General features: G+C 40.1%; 1 protein-coding gene across 4 annotated transcripts in view; it reads right to left on the reverse strand.

The window, feature by feature from the left end:
* NR6A1 (nuclear receptor subfamily 6 group A member 1) overlaps window positions 1-15,134 on the reverse strand; it is a 256,395-nt gene extending 241,261 nt beyond the window's left edge. For 2 of the 4 annotated variants that reach the window (XM_073021918.1, XM_073021917.1), the window contains exon 1: window positions 14,808-15,134. In XM_073021918.1, coding sequence (XP_072878019.1) covers window positions 14,808-14,907 — 100 coding nt within the window. In that variant the 5' untranslated portion in view covers window positions 14,908-15,134. The remainder of the gene's footprint in view (window positions 1-14,807) is intronic. The other 2 variants (XM_008006275.3, XM_008006274.3) reach the window with 1 other exon arrangement.
* Window positions 15,135-15,560: the final 426 nt, after the last annotated feature.

A 15,560-nucleotide genomic window follows, 5' to 3' on the forward strand; every position in this document is an offset into this window, starting at 1 on the left:
TGATTCCCCACTGGGTTCAAAAACCTCTTTGATGTTAAGATGGGGAAAAGATAGATCTTTTCAGCAAATCTGAATAGCACAAAATGACACTTTGAAAAATGCCACCCTCTCAAACCTTTTCAAGTACATATTTTAAATGATCAACAAACAGATGACAAACTTTATTTCTGTAGCCCATATTAGGCTTCTCTTTGCACTTCAGTAGTACCTCTTATTAATTATTTCTGATCTTCAATACACACCCAACGCTATGCTTAATGTTTTGGCAAATAGAATACAATTGTTTTGAAATTGACAAAAGCTATAAATTTAATTCAAGACAGCTTTTGTAGTTCAGTTAGATTCAAGGTCATCTCAAGGCTTTTAATTACTAACCAGGATTTGAGGAGGTTTGTACTCACTATAGTTGAGGGAAAGAGCAGCTGGCTTATTCATTTTCTTATTAAAGAGCATTATAAAACCTGTCTTGGCAAATCACAAGTTTCCGACCACCAGTGGTGGGCACAAAGCAGCAAAGCAAATGATCTTTAAATGTTCATGTTTACTTTCAATCAACATAAACTTTAAAAATGTCTAAAGACTACTTAATTTTAATTTCAGCAAATATGACTTACACTTTAATAAAAAAATGTATAGATAGCTGGATTCCCAAAATGTTCCTATTTCCATTCTGAAACTAGACCTGTTAAAAACTGTGAATGCCCTTCAAATTAGCATAAGAGTTATTCAGAGTCTTTCACCATTAAACACTGCACACGATCAGGATAGAAATTAGCCACTGAGGAACCCATGCAGATTTCTAAAGGAATGCAACTTTAAATTCTCTCTGAATGTACTTAATTTCTATTCACACTCAGGTATAGGGCAGGTCTCAAGACACAGGTCTCAAGCCTTTGTGGGAGATGATATAATTGTATTAGAAGACACATGCACATCAAGTCATCATCCCGAGATTTTTAAAGGCAACCAGAGAAGGCTCTAGGGTGTCTCTGCCACTCATTCACCCATATCTATAAGAAAGAAGGTAGCCTCAGAAGAGTCCCTAAGCACAGCTCTGACCAGGCTGGAGACGGTAGGATGAGGGTGCAGGGCAACATTCTAGTGCCAGAATCAAAAAGAAAAAAAAGGGGGGAGGGAAACGACTCTCTCTCCCCTCAAAATGATAAAAAGCAAAGAGCCTACCCACAGTATCTCAAATTCTATCTCAAGCACCAGGCATGTATTAAAATAAATAAGTACTGCTGGCAGCCCTAGATGTTGGTATGCAAGGTATCTCAGTGTAAATTAAAGTAGTTGTTGGTGAGGGTACTTTGAGATAGACACACACTTCTCAAAATTATCCCCCAAAAAAAGCCAAGATAAAAGAAAGCACAAGATGGTGTGAGAAGCATTGTTAAAACATTGAAAAAATAAAACCTATCTAAATGGCCAGCAATGAAAAACAATGGGCTGTCATATAGCTATCGAAAGTTTCAAATAACTTGATGTTGAATGAGTGAAGTTTATAACAGGAGAAAAAACATTTAAAATTAAACAAAAAGCAGAAAACATAATAGTATATATTGTATGACTAAAAAATTGCAAAAGAAAAACCTTGGATTTGAGGTCTAGAAGAAAACATTAATGAAAGTTGCTTAGTGGTAGGATTATAGGTTATTTTCCCTTTGTTTTTCCATATTCTCTTCAGTGACCATGCATTAATTTTAAAAACACTGGATTCTCAAGCAGCTCACATCTAAGAACCAAAGGACCTAAGGGCCACAGGCAATTCAAGCACAGACAGACCCTCAGAAATCACAAGTATTTAAAACCTAAATACACGATGCAGCTGTATCTCTCCTGCTTTTATTTATATGCAAGCACTTCCAACTGTGTTTCCCAGGATATGCTCCTTAGACAATGCTCTAACCCTGCTTTCCAAACAAGGCATTTGAAACATCGGGTATTCTCCAGCCAGAAGTCCTTATCTGAAACTAGCTTTGGAGAATAAATTTACAGTGTTTCACATACTTCGGATTGCACAAAAAAGCTCAGTATTCATTTTTTGATGGGCACACTGTACGAAAAGCAAACTCACTTTGAAATACTTTGAAAAGGCTCACAGCAGATAGGAAATTTTATCTCCAAATGTTAAATGCACTTCTTCACAGCAGTACTTTCAGCAAGTGCTTGCAGTCAGTTCTGAATTCTAGGGAACCCAAGTATCTTTCAGATTCGATCTGTCACCAAGAAAGGGAATATTTTTTTGTGGGAAAGCAATTGTATTTTCCCACATTAGGTGATTGATTAAGTTCTCTCCCTAAAAGGCTGATTGGTTTCCTGGTGCCAGTAAAATGATTGATGAATATTTCAACTGCAGCTACCCTGCTACCCTCTTCGCTTCACCCCTCCCCCATGCACCGCTCCCCTTTCCTGCTGGGTTCCCTTTTACAGACCAGCAGCATTTCAGGAAGTTTCCCTTCTGTTTTGCAATTTCCCTGAATGAATCAACGTTCTCAAATGAAGCGCATTTAATCTTAGGAAGACAGCACTCTTCTCAATGCTGAATGAGTTTTGCTGATAAATATCCTATGACAAGGAATGAGGAAAAACTCTAAAATTAACTACGGGTTTGACTCAGTGAATGAAACTGTACTCAAAAAAGAGAAAGTGTGGCCTGGAGGGGTTATAAATGAAAAAAGTGATCTTGTTTAAAAAACAAAAGAAATACTCCATAACTTATTTCAAATTTACATTACAAATTATAACATCAGAACCGTAACTGTAAACATTTTTATGAGGCAGACTGAAAGAATGAAATTTACAGATAAATTATGTGATCCCACAGACTGTAAAGCAGCCAAGTGTTCTAAAGCAGAACAAGGAAGCAGTTTGGTAAATGTAAATATTCTTAGAGGGATGACTGAACAGTATCTGAAATCAAAATCATCCCAGAGAATCTGGGCAGTGAGTACCACAACGATTTGCTTTAGGCAGGACTTTTCTAAATTGCAACTTCCTGTTTTGCCCAATTCATTCCATCATAAACCTGGAAAATCTTTTCAGGGATTATCTAATTTAGCTCCTCCATTTTTATAGGTGGACCATTTTTATAGGTGGACCATTTTTATAGGTGGACATGCCTTTGAGAATCAGATCCTAGGTATAAAGTATCTCCCTGGGCCTCATAACTCCTCAATGTTTGGGCTCCTCTCTGAAGTCTTTTCCTATTCAAATTACTTTGCTAACACAGTCTATTAATCTACACTGCCTATCCTCTTTCACATCTTTCTCACTATCTCTCTTTTCACTAGGAAATCACCTTCTATATTTTATAAATTTTGGACACCTAGCTCTTATATTTCCTTTGTGTGACAGAATTTTAAAAAGGTACATGGGACAAAGGCCACCTTCTCCTAAGCTGCATTCCCGAATGCAGTCAAGCAAACAGCCACTAGGTTTATTGGCCATCTCGTCTTAATCTAGGGTATCCAGTCACTTTAAATTACAGGAGAACCATGTTTCCAAACAGAAACTACATTCTAGTTCCAGGAGGGCCCATCGAACCTTGGATTTAGCTTAAACACGCTGCTTGACTTAGATATTGGCCCCAATTTCCTCAAGTAGCTGAAAAGCATATTCCTTTTCCTTATATTTTGTAAATTTTCTCTGACTACCAGCAAGGGGCTCTGAGATAAGTAAAAGGCTCATATTCCTGACTTGCCTCTTTCATTCATTCAGTGTTCACAGAACACCAACTTTCAGTGCTTAGGATACGGATAAAAGACATTGTACCCCTGCCCTGAGTAACTCAAAACACCTTCATTCCTTAGCAACCCTTGGGTTCACCAAAGATTGTCCCTGATTTGGCAAAATTGTTTTCTGGCCAATGGCTTATTAAAACCAACATGAGGCAGGGGCCATGGCTCACAGTTGTAATCCCAGCACTTTGGGAAGCCAAGGCAGGTGGATCATGAAGTGAGGGGTTCGAGATCAGCCTGGCCAACACAGTGACACCCCGTCTCTAATAAAAATACAAAAATTAGCTGGGTGTGGTGGTGGGCACCTGTATTCCCAGCCACTCGGGAGGCTGAGGCAGGAGGATCGCTTGAACCCGGAAGGTAGAGGTTGCATTGAGCCAAGATCGTAGCACTGCACTCCAGCCTGGGAGACAGAGTGAGACTTCATCTCAAAAAAAAAAAAAAAAAAAAAAAGCCAACATGAGAGAAAAGAAAAAAGTCACTTGCAATGCTAAGAGTGGATCTTTTTGGCTCTCTAATCAATAAAAGTTGAATTCTGGGCCTCTCCAACATATATAAATGGCCCAGATTCTCAGGTTTTTGCTTTTAGGCAGATACTATACTATGCTTGGCAATTTACAGACCTTGTCTCTAATCCTTATAACCCTACAGTCAATTTCAGAAATGTCAGAGTATATGGGAGAAGAGGGAAGGTTAAATCTACGAAACAAATTAACGCTGTTACTAGCTGTGAAATCTGGACGTTTAAACTCTGTGGGTCTCAGTTTTCACCTGTAAAATCAGGATAACAGAACACCTACCTCACAGTTATGAGGATAAATGTACATAGGTGTTTAGATTATAAACACTATGTAAACGTTAGCTATTAATGTTAAATGAGAACACTAAAGTTCAGAGAATTCAAGTGACAAAGACACAAAGCTGTGATCTTTGTTAGGCCACACTCCAGAGTCCCTGCTCTTTGCCTCACACCATCTAACCAAAATCCTTCCTCCCTGGATGGGACTACTACTGCCATTTCCAAAAAACAAAGCCCTCTAAATGCATGTCAATGGGGGGTTTCCCCCAGGTGGTTTATTATCCTGCTAAATAGGCATCTTGGGGGAAGGATTCCTAGACTAGAGAGAGGAAGTCTCCTGACAGGTTAGATTTCAAGAGTACAGTAAGAATATTGAAGGAAAAAGCCTTATCTATCTCAGTTATTAGGTTTCATAATTAAAGCAATTTAACTAAATTGAAGAATGCAGTGGAAGATTTCATGTGAATCTTGAAATCCAAACAGTAAGATAAAAAAGAAAGGTTTGTATTTTCTTATAATTAAGCTGCAATCCCCACAGAACACAAAAATGTTTTCAAAGGTACATTACATGAAACTCCAAGAACTTCAAGATAATTACAGAGCTCTTAGGAAGGAAGCCCAAATAATTATCTCACTGATCTTTCAACACCTACCCAAGCTTCACCTTGAATTCTGATGAAGTAACTCCTTATTTGTTATTCACATTGTTACGTGACATTTCTTCAGCCAGCAAGCCCACTACAGGATGAGTTCTACCTAGCAACTACCCTAAGGAGTAAATCTCTTAACTCTTTAACAACACAGTAATTGACTTACACTAAAATGTTACTCACACTAGGAAAGCATATTCTTAGACCAGAGGAAGAGATGCCTCTCCTATACAGACTTTATTACCATCTCAGTGAAAACCAGGTTAAAAGCAAACCAACTTACAAAATGGCATTACTGAAATCACAACTCTAAGATTCAGTGATAGCCAAATATGTCTAAGGAAAGCAAACAAGCAAGCTATTCTTGATGGAAGTTTTAAAATGCACGATAGGATCTTTATCTCTTATAAACAGTTCATTATTTTATAGCAATGACTCTTAAGAAATTCTATTGTCAGATTTATTTCCACAATTGTAAGTCTACCCTTGGTGAGGCAACTGGTTCTCTGGAAAAACTGCTGCCACAAGACAATTATCAGTTAAGCAACAGGTTTCATGTAGCAGGTAACAAAAGCTTTATCAGAGAACTCAGTGAGAGTGCACTACCACACATTTCACGTATTCCCAAGCAAAGAAAACTTAAAATGATATGAACTCATTTTCAATGAAAGTAGCTCAATTATGGAGGGAAATAAGAAAACTCCAAAGTAAAAAAGTACTACTAATGGTATCTGGCGAAGTCACCATCTTCTTACTAACATTTCGTTAGTTCATTTAGACCTGGAGTTCTCATATATTTTGGCCCGAGTGTTCTTTGGGACCCCTTTTACACTCTTAAAAAGTATGAAGGACCCTAAAGGGTTGATATTTATGTGGCTTTGTCTACTGATATTTATCATACTGGAAAATATAACTATGAAAAATTTAAAATATTTAATAATCCATTGAAATTTAATAAATCCACCGCATGTTCGTATAACATTTTTATGAAAAAGAAAATTGTCCAATAAAACATAAAAATTAGAAGAGTGGCACTGTTTTACATTTTGCTAATCTCCTTAATATCTGGCTTAATCCTAGCAGCTAGATCTCCTACATGCTTCTCCATTCAGTATACTGTGATTTTTTGTTGTCGTTGAAGCACAGGCAGAAAATCTGACCCCACAGATTTATAATCGGAAAAGGAATAAGTATTTGCTTTTTAAAGTAATTGTGGATAGTCTTCTTTGATACTACACCAAAACTCAGTAAGTGGTACTTTCTTAAAGGTTAGTTCAGTGTGAGTTTAAAACCATATCAATGAACTATGTGTAATCCATTACACTAAAATCTATTGATCAATCTGGCATTTTGAACAGATCTCTTACCCATGCAGGTTCCTGTAATATCACACACAGCTCTTCTGGAAAATAATTACTGAGATATTCAGATTTTCAAAATGTCGACACATTTCATAACATCAAAAATCACATTTGTTAATTTCATCATCCATCTCATCAGAAAAGGCTTTAACCATTGGGAAGTTGTCAAGCTCTTAGTGGCAAGTACAAGTTTTCCAAAACCAATTGTTGCTTGAAAGCTCTAATTTTATTTACTGGCAATCAATACTGTTTTTCTTGATATGACAGACTTACTGTTCATTTAAGAAAAAATAGTCTGCCAAATGTCCAAGGCTGAATCAAATATAGTTTAATTATTTCAAGTATTCCATGAACAAAAGTAGTTAGCTCAGATCACAACATAATCACACAAGCAATTTGTCTTAACCATTTTATTTTAGTTTGCACCAGAAGTGCTTTGCATGTACTTTTCCATTTTGTCACACAGAATATCAAAAGTACATGTACTCAAGGATCAAGATTTAATCATCATTTTTACTGCTACATCAAGGATGACATTAAGTGGAAAAGTCTTTTTAAAAAATACAAGTGCATGGAAGTGAAGCATATAATGACACAGTTTGTGCCTTGATTTCTGGTAAGGGACCAACAGTTTTTACTCATTATTGTTTCTGCAAAATCAGTGTAAATGTCAATACAGTGAAAAATGATGTCTTAGCATTATGATTAAAATATATTTGAGAACATCCTGAAAGGGTCTCAAGGACCCCCAGAGGTTTGCAGACCACACTTTGAAAATCACTGGTTTGGATGCAACCATAAATAAATTTAAGGACTCAATAAATGGGAAGAGATTAAGTTTGAAACAAACGATAGTAATGAATGGTCAATGAATGACAGAAAATACACTTGAGTACTACTTCATTATTTGTTTATAAATTTTAAAAGGCAAGGGATGAGGAAGCGGGATAAAGTACATAAGGCTACAAAGAAGTGTTCTGTCTTCTAGCTTTTCTTTCTTTTGTGACAGAAAGACTAAATTAGATAAATTGGAGTTACCCATAATAAAAAGAACATTGCATCTGATCCAGTGGAGCATAAGGAATTTTTAAAAGACTGAATTTTTAATTCTTCCAAGGTGATACAGCTTCATGACTGAAATGGGGACTTGAATTAATAAAATTAGTTTTAAAAATGAAAACTGCCGGGCGTGGTGGCTCACATCTGTAATCCCAGTACTTTGGGAGACTGAGGCAGGTGGATCACTTGAGGTCAGATGTTCGAGACAAGCCTGGCCAACATGGTGAAACCTTGTCTCTATTAAAAATACAAAAATTAGCTGGGCATGGTGGTGGATGCCTATAATCCCAGCTACTCAGGAGGCTGAGGCAGGACAATCGCTTGAACCCGGGAAGCTGAGGTTGCAGTGAGCCCAGATCGCACCACTGCACTCCAGCCTGGGCAACAGAGTGAGACTCCATCACAAAAAAAAAAGAAAAAGAAAGAAAGAAAATTATATGGTTAAGCTATTCCCTTCACGGAATCAGTCTATGCTTCATTTTGAGGTAGATTTGTTATTAAATGTTTCCTGAGCCCTAAACTATGCAATTATACCTGAAGGAAACATCATAGATAAAATATCACAGGAAATCTAATCAATCATCTCTTTTTTTCATCAGCGTTTTAGAAGAAAATAGAGAATACAGAAATTTGGGCACTACAATGATGGCTGGAAGAGCAAGCAGAACCTATTCCTAGACCTCCAAAATGCTCTCATACACAGATCTAAAAATCCCCAATTCTATGAAATGTAAGGAGGAACTGGAAATTAACAGCTGGGAAGATTATCCACCTTTTTCACATGAAGAATTTAGTTGTGCATTTCTCTCTCAAAATATGAATCTTGAGTATATTTTTAATGAGTTATAAATTGTTTCCAATGCAAACAGTTGTTCAAGCAAGTACCTGTTAGATACATTCTCTGCTAATAATAACACTACAATTCCAATATGCTATAGCTATTACTCTAACAACTCCCTTAATCACTATTACCAAATTTTTAAAGTAATTTCTCACTCGGGCAGTGAGTGCAGTCACTCTTCTGGGTCAAACCACCCACAGAGTATATCTTCAAATCAAATGCCTGGATTTGTTTCCCTGAATACATTACATATTGCTGCCCAGGGAATTGGTTTTAGAAACATTACACCTGCCAGCTGACTTATCAACAGGACCCATAGAACTGACACCAACTTAAAGGCAAGAATCAGTCCAGAAACAGAAAAATATACTGCTACTGCCATCTGTGGTTTACGCTTGAATAGCTTCTCTGGTGTAAACAAATTGAAGGGTGTGGAGTTTACAATTAGAATCCAAAGACCTCATCATTTAGAGACACTTTTTTAAAGTCAATTCTTAATGTAACAAATTGTATGGTTTATTTAGTATAAGACATAAGAATCTGTAATTCTGTATTTGAGCTTATTATATAATGCTGATGGAGAAACCACAAGCTACCCTGAATGAAAACTACTCCACTGCATAACTTTGTCCCAAACACACACTGCCTAAAGAAACTCAAAACATTTGAAACCCTCCCGTGAATTTATAATTAGAATCACCTCTCTTTTGAAATCGTGACTATCAATATAAAAACAGTCCCCGAAATTTTTAAAGCAAAAAAATTTTAGGAAATCCAGGAATTTTCTATTTAGACATAAGAATTTGGCCAGTTTGCTTCTGTCAAGATAAACATTTGGGAATTCAATTATTCCTATAATTTTTTTAAGAACAAAAATTCCAAAATGCAAATGGGGTTTCAAAGTAGGCTATTTTCACAACATATTTTCTCTCAGTTTGCTTTCTCAAATGACAACCACTGTAGTAGCCTGGGGATCAAAAGATTTGGTGCAGCTGGGGGTGGGGAAAAAAGCAATTCAGCTCCCCAGCAGCCAGCTGAGGAAATCCTGGTCCACTCCCAAACTAAATCACTGTTAATTAGAATTACCAGGTTACACTAGTAAATAACTGTAACCAATGAAAAAATCTGGGTTTTCTGAGAAGCTTCTCTACAAAGGCTGCTGTTTAATAGCAGGTAACAAAGAATGAAGAACGAATTACCATAGGAAATGTTTTATTCTTTCAAATTATGCTCTGCTCTTTTTCCTGTGGTTATTTCTCCACCATACTGAAAAACAGGTTAGACATCTCACAATGGTTTTCTTCTGATTTTCCATTACCTACTAAGGGTGTTACAGTCTAACACTCTTGTCTTTTTCTTAAAGACAAGCCATGTTGGAAAACAAGCAATAAACAAAAGACTGGGCTGAATTCTAGAAATCTGTATATCAAAGTTACATCTAGAGATGTTTTTTTAAATTTAAGCTCAGCTGAATCTGAAACTTTAGCTCTAGAAAGCTCAATACCCAAGAAAGAATTACCTGCTCAGTAACAAACCACTTTCTTGCTGATTTTTAATAATTCTGGTATTTCCGAACCCTAGTTATCAAAGGCATATATAAACCCTTAAGAAATTACCTGAGCCAGGAAAAAACTATAATTAAAAAGTTAAGGCTGATCTTAAAGAAGAAGTGTGAAAGAAAACATTTTCCTTCACAACTTAATTGGTTTTGGAAATGCTCTCAAAGTATTACAAAGAGTTGGGTATATCAGATCACTACTTATGGGGGCAGATTAGATAGCTACCTTCTGTTAAAAATCGTTTCAAGCACATTTATCCTTTACTGAAATACAAACATGCTTATCTGTTGATTCAGAATTTTGATTTTTCTAATTCTGACTTTTTTCACACATTACTAGAATCTGTTTTTACACATGAAATAAGGCACTTTTATTGTCCTACTTAAAAAAAATAGACTGAACCAACAATGTAAAATTTACTCTAAAACACATCTTCTCAAGTGTCACTTTCAACTTATTATGCATGGAAAAAATACTGAAAAGTGTCATTAATTTGGCTATAAACCAAAAATAAACTTAAGAAGCAAAAATTATGACCAGCCCCAAAGATCTCGATGAATTTGCTGACAATGAAGTCTCCTAATATGGGAGAATCTATACTGGCTTTATGCAATTCTTAAGTCAGAAGTTGCCATCTGAACATAGTTCATTAACAGACCAATTTTTCAACACAACCAGTAAATAATATCTACCCAATTATAAAAACGAAGTGGTAAGTCTTCCTACTAACACAGATGAAACTAACACAGCTCCAGGCTTCAAAACATGCAAGCATCATTAACAATTTAAAGCCAACTTGCACAACAAACGCTAGGGGTGGTATAAGAAACTTCCTTTACCAATGTTACAGCAACAGTTGGCATTTCCACCTAACATCCTCTACTATTCTAAAATGTGGTATTTTAATCTAAACTCTATTTTCCACCTTTGCCCCAAAACCCTAGGAAAAAAGTAGGGAATGAGAAACAAGGAAATTCTAAATAAAATATGGAAATGCATGATTTGGATATATTTTTGGAAATTTACCAGCAGTTTTTTTTTTCATTAGTTCCTCATCCAGCTCCCTTTCATGTGCTAACACATGTGCCTTGCATAGACCTTTTTGCCACAGAAGTCAGAATGAATTATAGATTAGGAATCATGTCATCATATTTTGGTTACATGAATCAGAACTGCTGACAGATTTGGTGGCTTGTACACTAGAGATTGTAAATGTGGTCATCTCCCACCTCAGCTATGCAAAATCACCACTTAAATTTGCTCACTGTCGCCTTTCTTCTACCCTAGCCATCTTTGGAGGTCACAGAGGCTACCAAAAAAAAAAAACAAACAAAACCTGCGTGCTGTACGTACTAAGAAACAACAGTACTACAGCATGTTTTTTGTTTTCATTTTTGTTTTTGTTTTTCTAACGGGAGTAGGAAAAAATTCTGGGGCAACTCAGAATTAACTTAATTTTTTAAATCACAGAACTGAAAAGTTAAATCACCATGGGAAACAGTTGCCAATTTATTTTCCCGCATAAACATTTGGACGGCATGGTTACAGCAGGAGAAAAAGGAATCCTGCTATTTGGTGAACTTCTCCCCATTTCCTCTGAAGTGTAATTACATAAAATATGCTTTTAATTACTTATAATGGCTTATAACCTTCCTTTGCCTTCCTTTGCTTTAAATATTTAAAAGTCTATTCCCTCATTCTCTTAAAATGAACAAATGCAATATTCAGCATACACTTCCTCAAATCATTCATCTTCCTTTGAAATCCCAAAAGGGAGCAGTCCTCTATTACAACTAAATGAGTTCATGTTTGTTATGAAAACCTACAAGCAACAACTGAAAGTAGCGCAGTCAGCACAGGGAATTCCTGAAAGGATGATGCTGCATTAAAAGGCTAGAAAGAAACTCTATTCCGACAGAATAAAAATCATTCAAAGGACTGTAAATTCAGCATAAATGGCGTTTCCGGTAGGAAAACATTTCTAAAATGCCACCTCCAGTTTATTTCATGACAGAGACCAAAAGACCCCCTATCTATATAGTCATCTCTTGAAAATAGTTCGTACAAAATAGAAATCAGCCACTATGATTAAAAAAGAGATAATTATTTTCTACTCAGAACAAGCAGTTTCATATATTTTTGGAAAAAAAATATTAATTAGGAAGCAAAAGAGAAAAAATGTGCCCATTGTTCCAAAAGCAAACTTAAAAAAAATTTTTTGACAATTCTTTTGTGAGCATGTTACCTTCCTAAGTGCTAACGAACATAAATTGTAAAACACCGCACAATGCTAGCTTTTACACTGAAAAATATTCCACAACGGTCTAGCTTCTCGTGTATTTTAAGCCCATCAAGCTGCCAGAAGTTCCCATTGCATTTTCAGCAAAAAGAAAACATCTGTACCACTAACTTAGACTAATGTAAAATATTAAAGCCACCTTAGCCTAAATGGATTGCTCGATAACATTCTTTCAAATGGTTCTGACCAATTGAGGAAATGAGACTATGAGTGGGAAATCTGATTAAGAGTTAAAACTACCATTGAGTTCTTTAAAATGTACTAATGAATAATTAATAACAAATGCAGTTCTTAGGTTTCTCTTACAACACTATTATTCTCAAGTAGAATTGAAAGCAATATTGCAGTAAATATTGAATTGCAGTAAAATCCGTCATCTACATTATATGCACAGGTGGGTACAGGAAGTATTCACACATAGGAAGGCATCACAGAAATATACACGCTAACATGGGATATAAGATAGGTTGGGGCTTGGATTCAAAAACACCAGCATGGGAAATTTTAGATCAGGATTTACAACACTCACAAATTAATACCAAACCAAATCTCCACACAAACGCTTAAAAAGTCAAAGGCATTAAAGAAATCCTTTGTTCCTATGATACCGTCTCCTACACTAACTGGATTCCAGCTTTCCCCTTTGTGACATGGAATTTTATTGATCTCAAACATGGTCACATTCAGAAATTAGTTGCCAACGACAGCCCACGGAACGGCCAGCCACCTAGACATCACACATCACACACAAATTTAAAAAAAAAAAAAAAAAAGAGCTTTGAAAACACATCACTATTTTTAAGATCATCAATATCAAGTGAAGTTAACCAAGCTCTCTTCTACACGGACTTTTCCCTTTAGTAAGAACATCAGATCTCCTGAACTAACAAAATGTTTGACGAGTTAATAAACGTATGAAGGCACAGATCCAACCCACGATTTCCATTTCCACCCTCTGTAGCTACTCACTCATTCAACAATTGAGCGCCTAAGTGACCTATTTTCAGGTTACTTTCCTCACACCTGCCAGGTCACTGTCCTGATTGAGAAACCTCTTGGTGAAGCAGTTAATTTTTAGTGCCTCCTAACTGTCCCGGGTGTTTGCATTCAATTTGAAATGTTACTTGTTAGACACTGTTCGGTCCTAGATCTTTCAGAGAATTGCGAGTTTATGGCGCAGCGAGGGGAGGAGGTACGGATCTCTGAGAGCCTCCCTTTATTCGGAAATGAGGAGATGTGAAAGGTGGAAAACAGGGCAAATAAATAAATAAATCGGGTTTGCCGCCGGAGCGTTTGCCGGCCGGTGCGAGCACCCTTTGTAATGCAGGCCTCCCGGGGCGATCGCCTGCGCTAATTGCTCCAGGGCGCTTTCCAAGTTCAAAAGTTCACCTTTTACGACCTCACAAAAGCTCCTAACACGTTACCAATAAAAACATTCCGCGGCAAACACCGAGGGGGGAAATATCAAACAGATACAAATAAAACACCCCGCAGGGGGAGGGAGCGAAGGGGAGGAGGGTGAGAAAGCTCCGAGGAACCTGAGGAGCTGGCCCGGACGAGGGGGCAAGGGACGAGCGGTAGGAAGGGCCGGGCCAGGTGAGGGATTCTCAGCGCCCAGGGTCCCGCATCGGGACAAGGAACAGGAGAACTGAGGCTAAGAGGTGGGGACCGAGACCTGCCGGGCAGAAGCCGGGAGGAGGCAGGTGTCCGGGGCCCCGGGGCGTGCTGGAGCCCTCGGCCAGGGAAAGCCGCTGCCTGGCGGAGGGGGGTCTGAGCAGGGGCGGCGACCAGCCAGAGAGCGCGGGGCGTTGGGAAGGTGAGGCGCAGGGGAAGCAGGAGGCTCGAAGGGGTCCGAAAAAGGAAACGACTGGGGGATGTCTAGCGAACGGGGGTTCGGAAGAGGTGGGGGGCTCGCAGTATTCAAGAGAGAACGCGCGAGGTTGCAGAGGAAAACACTCTAGAAAGCTGAGCGGTACAAGGGTGCCGCGGAGTCGGGTCGACAGGGCAAGAAGGGAGCGTCCTCGGTGGGAGGAGGAACCCCTGTGGGGGAAAAGAGAGGCTCTGCGCGAAGGGGACTCTAGTGAGAGGGGATGCCCCCACTGACGGACCGCGGGGGGGACTTCCAAGCTAAGGGGCCCGGGGGGAAGGGAGGGTTCGGTGCTGGGAAGACAGGGGGAGGAGACCCGGGGGGAGGAGGGAGGATTGGTGCTGAGGGAACGGGGGGAGGGGAGGCCTGTGCAGAAGGGACGGGGGGAGGGGGAAATGAAGCTCGGTGCCCAGGGACCCGGGCAGGGGGAGGGTCCGCGCGGAAGGGAACGGGGACGGGGGAGGAGAGGGAGGGTCCGCGCCGAGGGGGACCGGGGTGAAGGTCCACGCTAAGGGGCCGCGGAGTCGCTGCGGCTTCCCGGGGCGAGGGTTGGCTGAGAGCAGGGGGATCCCTGGAGGAGGCTCAGGAGGCCAGTTCCTGCCTGGCCCGGGCGTCGCAGGCCCCTCACCCACCGTTGCGCGGCGGCGGAGGGAGCGCGGCGGGCGGCTCCAGGAACCCCGCCGAGCCCCCGCCGCCTCCCCCTCCGCTAGGCGGCCGTTCGTCCCGCTCCATGCGGTGGTGCCTAGGGTCCGCGCCGGGTTTGCTGCTCCGCCATGACCGGCACCCTAGTCGCCGTGGTCGTCGTCCGCCGAGGGGAGGAGGCTGTCAGGAGCCCGCGGGCTCCCGGCCGCGGCGCTCTCTGGGCCCCCCTAGCCGCCCGGCTCGCGCCGCTCCGCGCCCCTCCGCGCCGCGCCCCCTCAGCACTGGCCAGCTCCCTCCCCTGACGTCACACGCCGCTGCCGCGCACGGCCCTGCGGGGCACGCTGGGAGTTGGAGTCCGCTCAGCGAGGCCGGCCACGCCGACCGCACCAACTGAAGGGGTGGAAGGAGGGATAAGAAGCACTGAGAAGGGAAAGCTAAAGTCTGTCAATATCAAGAACCATGACAAAGCGTTTGATGTCTACGTAGTAAGCGAATACTTCCGGGACTTCTCTTAATTGTGATTTATACCTGATCAAAGTTCCCTAAGAGTCCTCGTAACCCCCCACCCCAACAATGAGTCTTTCCAAGGAGGCGGATCGCGAGGCAGCCGGGTGAGCACGTGCAACGAAGCCCAACCCTGTGGGCGGTGCCCTGGAGGCGGGGCTTTAAGGTACTCACGAGGTCCTCTCCGGGCCGCTGCAGGACAAATTGGACCGGAGATTAAAGGACCGGAGTTTAACTTG

This window comes from Chlorocebus sabaeus, chromosome 12 (assembly GCF_047675955.1).
Source record: "Chlorocebus sabaeus isolate Y175 chromosome 12, mChlSab1.0.hap1, whole genome shotgun sequence".
NCBI lineage: Eukaryota > Metazoa > Chordata > Mammalia > Primates > Cercopithecidae > Chlorocebus > Chlorocebus sabaeus.